Source organism: Ambystoma mexicanum, chromosome 2q, assembly GCF_040938575.1.
Source record: "Ambystoma mexicanum isolate Mex_15411 chromosome 2q, UKY_AmexF1_1, whole genome shotgun sequence".
Taxonomy (NCBI): Eukaryota; Metazoa; Chordata; class Amphibia; order Caudata; family Ambystomatidae; genus Ambystoma; species Ambystoma mexicanum.
Genome location: NC_090924.1, coordinates 340,725,253 through 340,742,480, shown reverse-complemented (window position 1 = coordinate 340,742,480; position 17,228 = coordinate 340,725,253). Strand labels below are relative to the sequence as shown.

Sequence of the window (17,228 nt, the reverse complement as noted above, 5' to 3'; positions counted from 1 at the left end):
TCACAGTGCATAATTATGGGATCTCTGTCGCTCACCCTCATCTCACTTTCTACCTCACAGAGCCTTGTATGCTATAAGCCAGCAGAGGAGAAAGCCTGCTTCCTGCGGAAGATGGAGTCTCGCGACGTTGAAAACATCAAAACAAGTGTAAACATCTCGGGTCATTGGGTAAGGTTTGCCATCCTGGCTGGAAAATCATTCACACTGCTTCAAGGTTCCAGAAAAAGCCTGGCCCCAAGAAACATTTTTTAGAGCAATGCCATGTTCCCTCCATAATTCTAACCCCTACACATTTTTAAATCACATGACTCAGTGTACAGTGATCATATCCACCCTTTATCACTTTCTACTGGTCTATTGCACCCTCCAGTCACTTTAAATCTAGCCTGCTATATTGTCTTTCCCCAGTCTATTTATCACCTCATGGCATGAAACCACTTGTTTTTCACACACCCACCCAACCAGCAATCTCTACACTTAATGCTCCTGCTTTACCGTGTGTTCCAACATTTTCCAACTCTTACAGGATTCCTCTGAGTCTTACAACACTCATAACAATCTGCACAGCAGATCAAGTCTACATGTAACTCTATTCTCTCGATTCACGTCCCAGTTGCCCCATGAGACTCCTGGATTCAAGCCCAGTCACAATCTCTTTAGCCGCTCGACTGGCGAGTTATTGAATGCCTTCTTGCCACCCATCAATATTCCTGTCTCACTTTAAGTTACTCAGCAAAACCTACCTTTTCAATAAAACCTTGAACCTCCATTATCAGGCCTCTTAACAATTCTGCTGTCTCATTTAATGTTTGTGTGTATATGTAATTATGAGACTTAAAAAGCTCAAACCTAGCTGGGAGGCAACTGAGCAGTGTACACAAGGGGCACACACAGAGGGATACAAGGAAGGGTCCGGGGGAGTAGGCGGGTAAGAGAGGAGTTAAAAAAAATTGTAGTTATTCTTGCCAGTCGTTAATTTACTGAGTAAAGTGCCAAGAGTCCTAAGGGTGAACATGTACACTATAAATAACACATGCACAACCATAATTATGTCTGTATCATGCTTGCTATGACCTGTTTCCACATGGGAGTGGACCTCTCTTAGAAAGTGTTCTTCATTACTAGCATTTTCGGGTGGTGCATGTGTCTTGGGTGGACTTTTGTTGCTGTGTGGTCCATTGAGTACGGTTTTAATGACTCTTTCCAGTGTGGCTGCCAAGAAAAGCGGAGTATTCTGGCTCTAATGGTAGTTTGAGCGGCTTCCGGGGCTTTCAAAGGTGGCCACTGCTGTGAGAGCTCGTTCTTGAGTCGGGAGATGTTGGGTTTGTTATGGTAGTATGGGAGAGTACCTTTAGATGTGATTTGAATGGTATCTTTCAATATAGTCATATTGGGGGTGAGATTAGTGATTAGTAGACATGGGCAGTGCTGTTGACTGTCCCATGTGTCAAGAACTTGAGCTTAGACCATTAAAGTAGGGGTTTTATTGATTTTATATTTAAAAAATATGCGTTAAGATATGTGTCGGGGAACTTGGTTTCTTAAGGCTTATCTCTCAGAGACTCATCTTCCCCCGTGTGTAACAGTAGAATTATGCAGAATTTCCTACAGGCTTATCATCAGCCTCTTGTGGCATTATTGAAATACGCTTTCTGGCAGAGACTCACCATCAACTCTTGTGGGCATTAGTGCAATATCCAGTCTCTGAGAGGCTTACCATCAACCTTCTGTAATACAAAAACATTTTAATTGGGTTTTCAGTGCCCCATCTTGCAGGCGGCTTCCAATGATGCCATATAAAAATTGAGAATTATAAGATCATACGAAATAGGGTGAGGAGCAGACACTGTATACACAATATATTTAATTCTCTGTGTCCTTATTTGAACATTTCCACTCTACTTTTGTTGAAAAACAACCCTGCGTGGTTTGCCAGTTGCCCAATTCTCTCCCTAGCCACAAACCTCCTTTCAAATGTGGCATACAAGCGCACTGTTAGCCAATGTTCTTGGAACTCCAGAATATCTGCCTTGCTGGCCCATTCCTGAAATTCCTGATATGATTTCCGAAGAAAGAATCCTTAGACTGTCAAATTGCTGGTAATACAGATAAGGTATCCTTCCAACCCAGGCAAACTAAAAATGTCAGCTTCCCCCTTTTTTCAAAAAGCCATACATTCCATCAGTAGTCATTCAATCTAATCCAGCAACGATCCAGCGTGGAAACATCCATTCAAGTGGGGCAAGTCAAAAGGCTACTCTTTATATCACCTGCATGCCCCCACTGGGTGTCCTTGCTGAAATGATCACTGGATCGGTTTGACTGCTAGCCTCCTTCATTGTCAAAGTTTCAGCCTGGGCTTCTATTGCCATCTGTAAAATTGTGGCCGTTGGGGAGGGGCGGTTTATCTGAAATTGGAGGTCTTTACTATACCAATTAGGATAGCTTTTTATGGGGCGATATGACCTAGAATCAGATGTTAAAAACAGTCTCGCTTTTTCATTATAATGTCATAGGCTACCAAGATTCTAATATCTGCACCCAGAGACTTCTATGCTGCTTAGGCAGGCACTAATACATTTGCCAGTGATACTTTTCTTGTCAGAAGTTGACAAGAAGTCAAACGAAGAACCAGTATTACCCAAGCCAGTAGATCAAACCCTGGTAAAGTGAAGCCATCTCAATTAAGGACTGAACACCATTGTTTCAAAGATGCTGAAGCTGCTGTAAATGCAGAGTCCTCTGATACAAGGGCGACAAGGTTATTCAAGGCTGGAAGAGTGGCAAAAAGGCTTTTGGGTAGCTACTGAAGACAAGGAGGTATATATGAAGCTGGGGAAGGGAGCTGGGTACTTCTTAAAAAGAACTCATTCACATTAGTAGAGCTGAGACTGTTAAAGTTAAGAAGCAGCAGTCTGGGAGCTAAAGACAGATTTTCTGGTAACTGCAAGACAGAAAGTAAAGGCAAAGAGGCTGCCATTTCTGGCCATAGAAGAGGCAAGAGTGCCTTGCCAACCTGTAGAGGTCGAAGAGTTGTTGAAGTTGTCTAAAATACAAAGTCGCCGTAGAACTGTTGTTGTCGATACTTTTGTCAGAACATTACTATTTGAAGGTAGTAGAAGCAGAAGCAAACTGTGGGGCAAGAGAGCCTGCTCTCACAGTATGCTATGTTATGTTAACAGAATTTATAAAGCACAGCAGCCACCCAACGGCGGCATGGCGCTAGAATCAAAGGAATGGAAACAGAATGTACACATAAATTTAGAACAGAAAAGTCTTCAAAGCATGACTAAAGGACAAATCTTTCTCTGTTCCACGGCGGACGAGAGCGAGAGAATTCCAGGCCTTCGCTGCAACTACAGAAAAAGCATGCCCACCTACATGAGAAAGACATATACGGGGAACTTGAATGGTTAAGGAGTATTGAGAGCGAAGTGTTCTTGAAGGGACATAAGGACAGAATTTTATCTGAAGATTTAAACAGCACACGCTTCTCAACAGGAAGCTAGTGTAACTGGCATCGAATAGGAGTAATGTGGGAGACATAGGGAAGTTGAAACACTGCATGTGCCGCCATATTTCACAAGAGTTTTTTTTTTTTTTTTTTTTAAAGTTTTTTATTGATTTTTCAACGCAAACAACAATACAAACCAAACAGCAGTGCAATAAACAATATTCCAATAAACATATAACCATTAGTGCGCACTACTCCCCTGATCCCTCCCCCCTCGCGAGCCATTTTCCATGTCTTGTTCCGCTTCTGTTGCACATGAGCGGGCATCGTCATCATCTGGATTTCCCAAAACCCCTGTCCCGAATATGCAGGATATCAATGTCTTCCATGCCATCAAAGAGCCCAGTTCCTCCTCCCAAGACATACAACTCGCCTCTTGCCACACCGCTGTCTCAGCCTCCGCCCATTTCTGTAGGTCATTCCACCACACCTCAACCCGTGGCTTGCTACATTTTTTCCAGCCCATGGCTATTCGTCGTTTGGCCAGCACATACACTAAGTCTTTCAGTTTGCTTACATGTTTCTGCTGCCGAGGTCTGGGAAACCCACCCAGAAGGCATGCCCAGGCGGTGTCTATGGCAAACGTGACCCCTCTCTCTCTCAGCTTGCGCGCCGCCTCCCTCCAGAACCCCTCAATCACTGGGCACGCCCAAAACATATGCGTCATGTCCGCATTTTCTTCGTCGCATTTGGGGCACGCCTGTCTGCCTGCATTCCGAAATTTGGATATCCTCAGAGGGGTCATGTACGCTCTGTGCGTGACGTACAGTTGTATTTGCTGCAGTCTGGCATTTCGAGACACTTTCCTGTGGTACCCCAAAGCCCGTTCCCACATCCCATCTCCCATTTCGATCCCCACCTCACTCTCCCATTCCAATCGTAGGCATGTCAGTTCCTTCCCGACTTTCGACATCACCATCTCATACAGCCTAGAAATTTCATGTCCCCCTTCCGTTGTATCATATATCCCCGCCATCGTAACCTCCGATTCGTCTGCCATGATATTCTCAGGCCACAGTTCCCGAATTTTCTTCCCCAATCTGTGGTATGTAACATATTGGCCTTCGTGCAATCCAATCTCCTCGCTAAGTTCCACAAACCCCTTAATAGCACCCTCCTGCCACACATCGCCCAATGTCACCAACCCCACCGATTCCCAGTAGTTCCTAATAATCTCCCTCAGCTGTCCATCCACCCCCGCAAGGGCAACCAGTGGAATTTGCGGAGAACACGGAAGTGGGTCCCCCATCATTGTACATGCCCGTCTCCACACCTTCCACCCCAGCTTCACCATCGCCGGGTACCTTCTCGTGACAGCCTCGGGCAACCAAATGACCTCCTTTAAGAAAAATGGGGCACAATCTTGCCCGAATAGTCTGAGTTCTGGGGTCTCTTCGTCGGACAGCCATTTAGACACAAACTGTAGTTGGCTCGCTATGTAATACGCCTCAAAGTTTGGGAGTTTAACTCCCCCCTTTTCATGAAAGTTCTGTAACTTCCAGAGCGCTACTCTGTTACGAGTACCATGCCACAGAAACTCTCTGCAAACCCCATTTATTTTAGTGAAAAAACCCTTAGGGATCATGTATGGGAGGTTGCTAAAGTAATGTAGCAGCCTAGGCAGAACTACCATCTTGATCATCGCCCCACGCCCCATCATCGCTAGGGGCAACTTCTGCCAAAAGCTCATACATGCGCGTATCTTCTCAACAGCCATCTCTGTGTTGCGCTTGTATTCTTCCTCCACCGTGTGGTAGATGTCTATTCCCAGGTAACGGAATGTATTGACTGACCAGGGCACCTGGAGCACCGGCAGCCGCTCCTTGGGAACACCCCTATAGCAGCCCAACAGGAAAATGTACGATTTCTGGGGGTTGACCGCTATGCCCGACAACCTCGCATATCTCCCCATCACGTCCAGGATATATTGTAAATTCTCCTCCGGATGACTCAGGTACAATAACAAGTCATCCGCATACAGGGATATCAGATGGTTTTCTCCCCCCACCTCAATGCCCACGATATCATACTGCTGCCGTAAGTACAGTGCCAGAGGCTCCAGGGCCAAGATATACAACATCGGGGACCAAGGACACCCCTGTCTGGTGCCTCTACTAAGCTGCCATCTCTCGGATATAATCATGCCCGTCCGAACTCTAGCCAGCGGAGCGCTGTACAGCAGCTCCGCCCATCTAATATATCCTGGTCCCAGTCCGTATTCTCTCAAGGCCGCCAGCAGCCACTTCCAGTTAACCGAGTCGAAGGCTTTAACAGCGTCCAACGACACTATCGCCATTTCCCCATCACTGTTAGATCCCATTTCAATCACCCGGTGGAGTCGTCTATGGTTTTGGGCAATGTTTCTCCCCGGGACATATCCCGTTTGGTCCAGGTGTACCAGTTTGCCTATCACCCTCCGCAGTCTGTTGGCCAGGACAGCCGTTAGTATTTTGCTGTCCTGATTCAGCATAGATATTGGTCTGTACGACCCACAACTATGCCCGGGTTTATTAGGCTTAGGGAGCGGTATAATAATCGCTTCCCTGAGCGATTCCGGCAACCTCCCCTTCTCGAACGCCTCATTAAGCATATCAAGCATCGGGGGGAGTACTTCCGCTCCAAAAGTTTTATAAAATTCACTGGGCAGGCCGTCCGTTCCTGGGGTCTTGCTAGTGGGTAGCTGCCGGACGACCGCCTCCAACTCCCCTAGTGTTATTGGGGCATCTAGTTCCTCTCTTTCCTCCGTGCTTATCCTGGGCAGCCCGAAATCTTGCAGGGTCTCCACCATTTCCTCCCGGTCGCCGCCGCCCGGATCCCCATACAATGCTTTATAGTAATTTACGAATTCCTCATTGACACCCTCCTGGGTATCTATCTGCTCCCCATCCTCTCTAGTTATTGTCCTAATCGGGGGCCTCGGGGTTTCTCTTTTATATAACCATGCCAAAAGACGACCCGTTTTATCTCCTCCCGCATGTTGCCTTTCAATATACTTTTTGTAATTTAGATTACAGAGCCTCCCCCAATGTTCTGTACACTGCTGCTGCAGTTTAAGCACCAGTTCGTTATCTATATGCTCGCTCTTCAGCACCTTTTCCAGCTCTCTCTCCGCCTTCTGTAAATCGACCAGGGCCCCATTCTGCAAACCTTTCGATTTAGCAATCGCCACCCCTTGTACCACAACCTTAAAGGCCTCCCACAGAGTTCCCGCCGAGTCAACGCTGCCAGTGTTGGTATCGAAATAGCTAACTATTTCCTCCCGCATGTCTTCCCTAAAAGCCTGGTCTTTAAGCGCCTCTGCGCGCAGGCGCCACGTCGGGATCCGCGCTCTGGGGCGGCCATATTGCCATCCCACCACCATAGGCGAGTGGTCCGAGAGGACCCTCGCTCTATATTCCGCACTAGACACATCCCCCAAGACGTCCGACGTGGCAAAAATATAGTCTAGCCTAGTGTGCAACCGCTGCGGGGCCGAGTAATGCGAGTACTGTCTCTCATTGGGGTGCTTGGTCCTCCACACGTCATCGAGCTCAAAGTCCTGCAGCAGCGTCCGCAGCACCCGGGCTGCCGGGGCGGGCCTAATCACCTTATCGTCGGATCTGTCCATCCCCGGGTCCAACACACAGTTAAAATCCCCTCCCCAGAACACCGCACTCCCCACACACCAACTCAAGTTGGTACTCATGGTCCGGAGGTACTCTGCCGTGCCCTGGTTCGGGGCATACGTGTTCACTACACACATCTCTCTGTTCTCGACTACCCCTCTCACCATAGCCAGACGCCCCTCAGTATCCACACGTTCCTGCTGCAGTTGAAACGGGACATGCGGCGCCACCCAGATCAGCACGCCTCTAGCATAAGCTGAGTACGCGGATCCTACCACCGTTCCACCCCACTTTTTCTTCACCAGCTCTAATTTGTCTCGGGTCAAATGCGTCTCTTGCAGTAATGCGACGTCTATCTTTTGTCGCCTCAAGTACAACATAACTGTATTCCGTTTAAGATAGCTATTGAGGCCCCTGACGTTCCATGTCAACAATTTTAGCTCCCCCATGATGTACTGATATCTTGCACTCTTCCCCCCGACCATCCCTGCTCGTTCATGCTATCCAGAAGTCTCATCCAAAATCTTCCCTCAGGGCTCGCGATCCCGTTCAAACCTCCCAACACTATGTACACCCCAACTGCCCCCACACCCCCCATTCCCCCTGCCCATCCCCTCCCCCCCAACTCCCTCCCCAACTGTTGCCCAGCTCCGTCCCGGAAACTCAGGCCCCCCCACATCTAGTTCCGGCTGTTACACACAGAGCCCAGTAGGGTAAAGTCGCCCTAGCGGCCACTTAACTAAGAAATACTAAACGGGGGTGAATGGACCAGCCCTGAAAGGTTCCCATGTACGACAACAATTACAGTGCAAACAGTGCATTTAACATCCAGTTCCAGGCCCGACCTCCCCAGGCCATAGCAATAACTATAGTCAAGTCCCATAGTCTCCGGCAACACCCTCTCTCGTCGTAGAGCACTTATCTCTCATTGCCACCTTCATCCGCCCGGACCTCCGACTCCTGGGGGCTGCCCTGCATGTCCAGCCAACCCATGGCTTCCTCCGGTGACTCAAAAAACAGGGATCTATTATTGTGGATCACCTTTAATTTGGCCGGGTAGAGGAGCATATATTTCTTCCCTGCCTCTCTCAATCTTCTCTTGACCGCCCCGAAGTTCATCCGACTCCTCTGCACCATCATGGTGTAGTCTGGGTAGGCCGTTATAGTGGCCTCCCCCCTTTTAATGGTTCCTCCTTTACGAAAATGCTCCAAAATCCTTTCCCGGTCACGGTAGTTGAGGATTTTGGCTATCATTGGCCTGGGCGGACCGCCCGGTGGAGGCCTCCTAGCCAATGCTCTATGTGCTCGCTCCACCGCAAAACCCTGCGACAGCGCACCCCCGGTGATCTCTTGGAGCAACATATTTTCAATGAAGTCCGTGGGGTTATGACCCTCCAATCCTTCCGGGATGCCCACAACACGGATATTGTTCCTTCGGGCGCGCCCCTCCGCTTCTTCGGCCCTGTTCTCCAAGTTGCGTACTTTCTGTTCCAAAATATGCAGGTCGGCCTTGTGTGAGGCACAATCTGCCGTGTTGGCGCTGCCCTCCTTTTCCAGACTCTCTGTGCGCTCCGATAGGGCCTTCACATCCTGTCGAAGTAGGTTCACCTCCTCCCGAACCTCTCCGACTTTGAGGTCGAGCGCTGTTTTCAGGTCCGCCACCACCATTTCAAGCTTGGCCTCCCAAGCGCTTTTCAAGTCCGCTTTCAGTTCAGCGAGAGCAGCCAGCACGTCCTGGTTTGGGCTAGCCGCGGCCATGGGTGGCTTCTCCTTGGTCCGAGCACTCTCTGGGCCCGTCGGTGTCTTGGTAAACTCGTCCAATGTGGGCTGTTTTGCTCTCTGTCTGACGGCTTTATTCGCCATTCCTCAGCCGCTGTAAGCCGTGGGCCCGTACACGCGACCCCGTCGTAGGATCAGCCACTATCCGAGTGTCCCCCAAAGGTCAGGGCCAAAGCACGTAGTCCGTTGCACCAGTCAGCTCAGGCGGGTCCTAGTGCCGACCGCCGACCGTCGCCGACCGTTTCCCAGGCCCGCGTTAGGTCATCGGTGCCCACAGAGACGCGCTGACGCTCTCCCAAAAGCTTATCTGTATCTCCACGGCCTGCACCGCCCACGTCGCCGCCGATCACCGCGAGGGTGTTCCTTTAAACGCGTTTGTGTCCCCTCCATTGTCCGGTGTGGCCGCCATTTTCACTCCGTCCGGTCCGCGACTCCAGGAACTTCGATGGCATTTATCTACCGTTGCCGGGCTTGTGGAGGTTTCAGCTCTTCCATAGTTGTGCAGCTCACATTCATGGACAGGTGCTCTCGTTTCTGGCCTGCGGGAGTTAGTGCCAATGCCCTATTGCACAGGATAAATGTAGGATCTCCGGGAGCTCTCCCAAGAGCGCGTCCTCTCACATGGCTTCCAAGCCACGCCCCCTCCATATTTCACAAGAGTTGAAGCCGATAAGTAAAATGGGCAGGTTGGCCCAGACAGAGCATGTTGCAGTAGTCAATTCCACTCATCACCAAGGAGGATATAACAGGGGCATGGAATTTAGAGGGAATGTAGGGTAGGACCTTGCGAAGGGTCCTTAGCTTGAAATGACCAGCTTAGCAGACAGAAGCCACCTGATCCGACATTGACAAAGAAGCTGAGATTTTAATACCCAAATCTTTCACTAGAGCAACTGGAGACGGAAAAAGTCCAAAAGTAGAGGGCCAGAAATCTGCAGTCCTAAAGGATGAAGGGTGACCAGAACCCACAACCAGTACCTCTGTCTTTTCACTGTTCAAATTAAGCCAGTTCTTGGTCATCCAACCACCCACAGCCCCTAGGCACTCCCTAAGGCGTGAAACCATCTCAGGCCGAGACAGATCAAGCCGTAAAATGATCTGTGTATCATCAGCATAGGAGTAGCACAGGAAGCTGTGGGAATGGATGAGACCAAGAAGTAGCTGGAAGTAAATGTTGGATGTAAATGTTGAACAAAATGGGCGACAAAGCAGAGCCTTGAGGACAGAGGGGCTGGTTTAGAAGAAAAAGGAGAAAGAAAAATAGGTTGTGTACAACCAGAAAGGAAGAAAGATAACCAGGTAAGCACTTGGCCAGACAGGCCTGCAAGAGACACTCGGGTAACCAGGGTAGGGTGGTCCACAGAGTCAAATGCAGCGGAGAGAGCTAGAACTATAATTGTATTTCGCAAATTATGATGGTATTCTGCACTATAATTGCATCCTATCTCTAAAGGCCTCCTGCACTATGACTACATCCCAAATGTATTCCTAAACGTATTCTGCACTATGATTGCATTCTATCCCTTTATGTCAATACGTCTGCCCAGACTGACCCGTGCCTTGCCTATAATCTGCAACTGACCCGCAATTAATTTGTATCCTAGTGCCAGCTCAGTCGTGTTTAATCAGTACATTTAAGCAATTCTGGATACTAGGACATCATCCTTGCATGGCACATTACCGCCCAGCTGATATACTAAAGAACTATTGGGCAAGCCTTAGTTCGTGTCGGACTTGCCTGACCTTGCCAGTTTCCCGCATTAGAACTCTCACCTGACACCCCACACTGAGATCTGTGTCACCGCACCTAGACCCCACCTTGAACATGAGCTTTATAACGCTTTCCACGCCTAGCCACCTCCCAGACTCCAGCACCATCCCACCTACTTGCTTCCTCCCACCTGGCTACACTCACCACCCTGCTCTATCACAGCTACGATGCACCCCAACCCACCCAGACAACAAGAGGGGACCTACCCACTTGTATCATGCCACAAAAACTAGCCTCCCGTGTCTACCAATGGCCAGAAACCAGAGACTAGCTGTAAAAACCAAGATCAGTAGGGACTCCCTCCATACTTCCACCCCACTGACCTCCAGAACGAATGCGCACCTCACCTACAGAACTACTTATTGCCTGCTAAGAATACTAAGTACAACAGCGCCGCCAAGAACTGGACACCACAAACTTCGAACTGAATCATTCTAACCACAAAACTTAACATGCATGCCTCCCTCAAACTTAAGTCCTCATTAAACTCTACCGAAGCCCCTGATCCTAACACTATGAGCAAGCAAACACAGATCAAAGGAGCTCTAATCAATGCCAGATCACTCCCCGCCCATGCCCTCGACATTGCTGGCATCATCTCTACACATAAGGTGGACTTCATGACGATTACAGAAACCTGGCTCCATGCAGCGTCAGGCCCCGCACTTGCGCTTGCAGTCCCAGAAAACAACATGATCCTCGGGACAGACAGACCCACGGCAAAAGGAGGAGGAGTACATATCATTGCAAATAAAACTCCTTTAGCATTAGAGAGACCCCAAACACCACCCCAACATCCGACAAACTACTCTCAGCGAAACTGGCCCTCTCCCCCACTGCCACACTTAGCATTCTCCTCATTTGCAGACCACCCAGCCTCATACTATAATTCGAGGAGGATATATCCCAACTCCTCTCATTCAACACCAAAACCAACTCCCAAATCCTACCTCTGGACAACTTCAACCTAGGCCTCAACGATCCGCTGGACAAGAAAGCGCGCTCCCTGGCCAAAGCCATCTCAGCTTCTGGCTTCTCACACCGCATCCAAAACCCTACACACACCAAAGGGGGATCCTCAACTGGATAGCCGACCTGAACTGTAAAGCTGACATCACCTCCAACACCCAGTGTCCATGGTCCGACCATCACCGTATCACCTTCAACATCACCAAGAGCGCTGAGCCCTACAACCCCCGGCTGGTTGCTCCAGCAGCCCTCTTGAGAAACAAAAGAAACATCATGGCAAATATTATATCACCCTTGCTGCACCCTATACTGACAGACCAAGACTCAGGAACCAATGACCCTTCCATGATGGTGGAACTCTACAATAAAACTGTTCTTGCTGCAATCAACAAACTAGCCCCTCTTTCCTTGTGCATAGCCAAACCAGCAGCACACATCAGTTCATGGTTCACGCTGACACTCAAAGCACTGTGCAGTTCTAAGAGAACAGTCAAAGCCATCTAGAAAAAATACCCTAGCGATTTTAACAAAACTAAATTTGCCAATGGAGCTCACCACTACAAACAGGCTATCCTCCAAACAAAAAGTTTCTCCTTTAACGATAGAATTACCAACGCAAAATCAGGAACCAAAGAACTCTTTGCTATCCTGAGAGAGCTAGAGTCCCTGGTACCTCCAGTAGATGTCTGCATTAAAGACACAAGCTGGTGCATCAACATTCAGAATGCTCTTTGATAAAATCTTGCTACTGCAAGCCAAAATCGAATCTAAAAAGACCACTATCTTACCTGACCAACCACTGCATCAAATCCCGACTCCCCTGGGCAACAATACCATTCAACAATTTTCATTCTCCCCTGTCTCGGAGTCAGAAGTACTCAAAATCATCACCAGCCTCAAACCTTCAAACTGCCAAGGTGACCCCTGCCCTGCAATGGTCATCAAGGATTGTGCCACCGAACTTACTCCCTTCATTACTAGCCTTATCAATGCCTCATTTGGTAACAGTACTGTCCCCAAAAACTTAAAAAATGCCTGGGTACTTCCGCTGTTAAAAAAGCCATCACTTGACCCCAATATACCAACCAACTATCGGCCTATCACCACAGTGCCCTTTCTACTCAAAATACTGGACAGAGGAACTGTAACGCTCACCTGGTATCCACGGGGACGTCACTCAGCCTGTTCTGACCTCTTACGACCTCAAAACCTTCCCTGGAGACTCTTCGACTGGAGACTGGGCCTGAAACACAGGATTGGTAGAGTTTAACTCCCTATTGTCTCTGTGTGCTTGAATCCCTTCTTCCCAGGGGTCCAACCCTTCCCTTTGATCCACAGCTCACCTTGTTTTCTTGATAGTGTGCTCTCCGTCCTGCATTCAGCGCAGGGGCGCGTTGATTGATGCAGGCTTGTTGCTGCCTAGTTACTTCACTGGCAAGAGTCTGACAGGTAAGTATAATGAGTCTTTTGAACAGTTCTCTAACTTCGTTCCTTTCCTTCCTTAGATGATGGCCGGCGTCCGGGGATGGCGGCGTGCTGCTGAGATGAGTAGCGCTGAAGGTGACTGAGAGCGCGATGTGCGATGCACCCCTTTTGTATTTGCATTGAACTGAGTTTTTTTTCTGTGTCTTTTAGGTGCTGCGACGTTTTCAGCGTGGATGCCGGTTATGAAGAACAAATGCGGTTGGTAAGCGCGGTATGCAGCGCCTCTAGATGTTTCTACGCTAACGTGGAGTGTCTTTTCCCTCTTGCAGATGGATGAGAAGTTCCAGAGAGAGAGATCCCCCAGAGCGGCTGGGATTCAGGTAAGCGTTTGAAGCTCGTACAGTATTAAAAAATAAGCGAAGATTTGCACAATGCTTACTAATGCCTTTTTTCTGTTCTTTTCCCTTTTTCTTAGGAAGCGGCGTGCCGGGATGGGAATGACACCGCCGAAGATGCCCACAGAACAGAAGGAGCGATGAATGATGGGCAGAAACGCCGCAAGGTAAGGCTGTTCCTAACAGTGTTCTTGTTCTTGCAGGAGCTGAGCGCAGAAGGAAGATGCAGGCCTACTGGAGACCGATCAGAACACGGTGAGTGTCACGCTGCAGGTGCAGAAAACGCAAAGCTTGTTTCTCAGCCAGGGTGTGGCTTAAATAGTCTCTGGATATCCCAGGTGTCTCTGGGTTGAACCACACCCAAAAGACTAGACTGCACATGCAGTTCTGGGAACCGAAATATGTGGGGGCAACCATCTTGTCCCCATCAATGCGCTACAAGTCCAATCCCCAATGTTATCCTATGGGAGTGAGTGAGTCTGGTGCCACAAGCGCCAAGTCTGACTCCAAGTGGGTCTTTGGAGGGATGGAGAGGCCCTTGAGGGCCATGTAGGTGATCGTGGCCTGGCTCCAGGCTGACATCTTGGAGGGCTGGGGACATGAGGGGCAGGAATCATGACAGGAACCTATCTCCAGATCCAAAACTATCTGGAAGTTAACAAGTTCCTCTGCCTTTGCCAGTCGGGCTTCTGCCCAAGACACGGGGGGGGGACTGCACTCCTGGATTTGAAAATGCAGATGGATGAGTGCATTGACAAATGCAAACTAGCATTGCTTCTCCAATCGACCTCTCTGCAGCATTTGACCTGGTCAATCATAAAAATCTATGTAGTCATTTGGAATCAGCAGTGCACTTCTCGCCTAAAGCTATTCAGTGGATTCCATCATTCCTCTCGGACAGAACGAGAGTCTTGTCCCCACGTGCAGCAGCCCAACCTAGTCCTGTCACTTGTGGCATCCCACAAGGCTCTTGTGTCTTCCTGACGCTCTACAATATTTTTACCAGACCCCTATTTGACCGACCTTGACGACTTAAGTGTCACCTACACTAATTATGCAGACGACACCCAAATCCTCATTCCCATCACTGGCTCTCATGACCTTGAATCAGCCAACCTCAACGTCATCTATCAAACTATCCAAACTTGGATTGCACACCACGGTCTATGCTTAAATGACGATAATACCGAACTCCTCCTCCTAGGATCTCAACTCCGCCTAAAAAAACTCTAGGACTCCTTCAAGGCCTTTAACATAGTTGGCAACATCATAAAGGTCTCGAAAGAAGTAAAAACCCATTTTTACCTAGACGCTTCCCTGACACTCTCCAAACAAGTTAATGCAACTTCCTCAGCAGCAGCCTACACCTCTAAGCTGATTAAAGCCTGCAGGCTCTTCCTATCTCCTGACAGCTGCACCACACTGCTAGAGCTCTCATTTTGTCCAGACTGGACTTTTGCAATGCCCTCTATGCGGGCACTAAGAGTCAAAACATCAAAAAACTCCAGGTCCTACAAAACAATGCCCTCAAAGCCGCTTTGAATGTACCTAAAACATCTCACATCTCCAACATAAGTAGCAATGCATATTGGTTTCCTGACCAATAGCGCATTATCTTTAAAACTCTCACACTGATACACAAATGTCTAAATAACCAAGCACCTACCTACCTGTTTGCAAAGGTAGCGGGCGCCCCTCTCTCGACAGAACAAGGCCTGATAACCTGTTCAGTGGTTATTAACCACTTGAGAGTTCGCAGCCACTGCTTTTACTCACTGTGCCTTTCACAGATGGGAAATATCCATTTGCATATCAGTCTTTGTCCTTCCCAGGGGCAGTCCAGCACCGAAATGCAATGGCAATTCCAACCTGAATGAGAGTACCACCAGCAACCCCATACACGTGTTTCACCCTTGTTGGGGATCATCAGTGAGGTGAAGCTGATGCCTCTCTAAGCACAGTGAGAGGGAGACCTAGGGTTACCAATCCCAGGTTCCTTGAAATTTAGTTTGCAAAGGTAGCGGGCGCCCCTCTCTCGACAGAACAAGGCCTGATAACCTGTTCAGTGGTTATTAACCACTTGAGAGTTCGCAGCCACTGCTTTTACTCACTGTGCCTTTCACAGATGGGAAATATCCATTTGCATATCAGTCTTTGTCCTCCCCAGGGGCAGTCCAGCACCGAAATGCAATGGCAATTCCAACCTGAATGAGAGTACCACCAGCAACCCCATACACGTGTTTCACCCTTGTTGGGGATCATCAGTGAGGTGAAGCTGATGCCTCTCTAAGCACAGTGAGAGGGAGACCACGTCTGGTTGCCCCCAGGAGACCTAGGGTTACCAATCCCAGGTTCCTTGAAATTTAGTTTGCAAAGGTAGCGGGCGCCCCTCTCTCGACAGAACAAGGCCTGATAACCTGTTCAGTGGTTATTAACCACTTGAGAGTTCGCAGCCACTGCTTTTACTCACTGTGCCTTTCACAGATGGGAAATATCCATTTGCATATCAGTCTTTGTCCTTCCCAGGGGCAGTCCAGCACCGAAATGCAATGGCAATTCCAACCTGAATGAGAGTACCACCAGCAACCCCATACACGTGTTTCACCCTTGTTGGGGATCATCAGTGAGGTGAAGCTGATGCCTCTCTAAGCACAGTGAGAGGGAGACCACGTCTGGTTGCCCCCAGGAGACCTAGGGTTACCAATCCCAGGTTCCTTGAAATTTAGTTTGCAAAGGTAGCGGGCGCCCCTCTCTCGACAGAACAAGGCCTGATAACCTGTTCAGTGGTTATTAACCACTTGAGAGTTCGCAGCCACTGCTTTTACTCACTGTGCCTTTCACAGATGGGAAATATCCATTTGCATATCAGTCTTTGTCCTGCCCAGGGGCAGTCCAGCACTGAAATGCAATGGCAATTCCAACCTGAATGAGAGTACCACCAGCAACCCCATACACGTGTTTCACCCTTGTTGGGGATCATCAGTGAGGTGAAGCTGATGCCTCTCTAAGCACAGTGAGAGGGAGACCACGTCTGGTTGCCCCCAGGAGACCTAGGGTTACCAATCCCAGGTTCCTTGAAATTTAGTTTGCAAAGGTAGCAGGCGCCCCTCTCTCAACAGAACAAGGCCTGATAACCTGTTCAGTGGTTATTAACCACTTCAGAGTTCGCAGCCACTGCTTTTACTCACTGTGCCTTTCACAGATGGGAAATATCCATTTGCATTGGGCAGGACAAAGACTGATATGCAAATGGATATTTCCCATCTGTGAAAGGCACAGTGAGTAAAAGCAGTGGCTGCGAACTCTCAAGTGGTTAATAACCACTGAACAGGTTATCATGTCTGTTCTTGCGAGAGAGGGGCGCCCGCTACCTTTGTAAAACTATTATTTAAGGAACCTGGGATTGGTAACCCTAGGTCTCCTGGGGGCAACCAGACGTGGTCTCCCTCTCACTGTGCTTAGAGAGGCATCAGCTTCACCTCACTGATGATCCCCAACAAGGGTGAAACACGTGTATGGGGTTGCTGGTGGTACTCTCGTTCAGATTGGAATTGCCATTGTATTTCGGTGCTGGACTGCCCCTGGGCAGGACAAAGACTGATATGCAAATGGATATTTCCCATCTGTGAAAGGCACAGTGAGTAAAAGCAGTGGCTGCGAACTCTCAAGTGGTTAATAACCACTGAACAGGTTATCATGTCTGTTCTTGCGAGAGAGGGGCGCCCGCTACCTTTGTAAAACTATTATTTAAGGAACCTGGGATTGGTAAC

General features: G+C 48.8%; 1 protein-coding gene across 1 annotated transcript in view; it reads left to right on the top strand.

Annotated features, from left to right (window-relative positions):
- BRICD5 (BRICHOS domain containing 5) overlaps nt 1–17,228 on the top strand; it is a 530,375-nt gene that overhangs the window by 318,630 nt on the left and 194,517 nt on the right. The window contains exon 4 of the mRNA XM_069646484.1: nt 61–160. Coding sequence (XP_069502585.1) covers nt 61–160 — 100 coding nt within the window. The remainder of the gene's footprint in view (nt 1–60; nt 161–17,228) is intronic.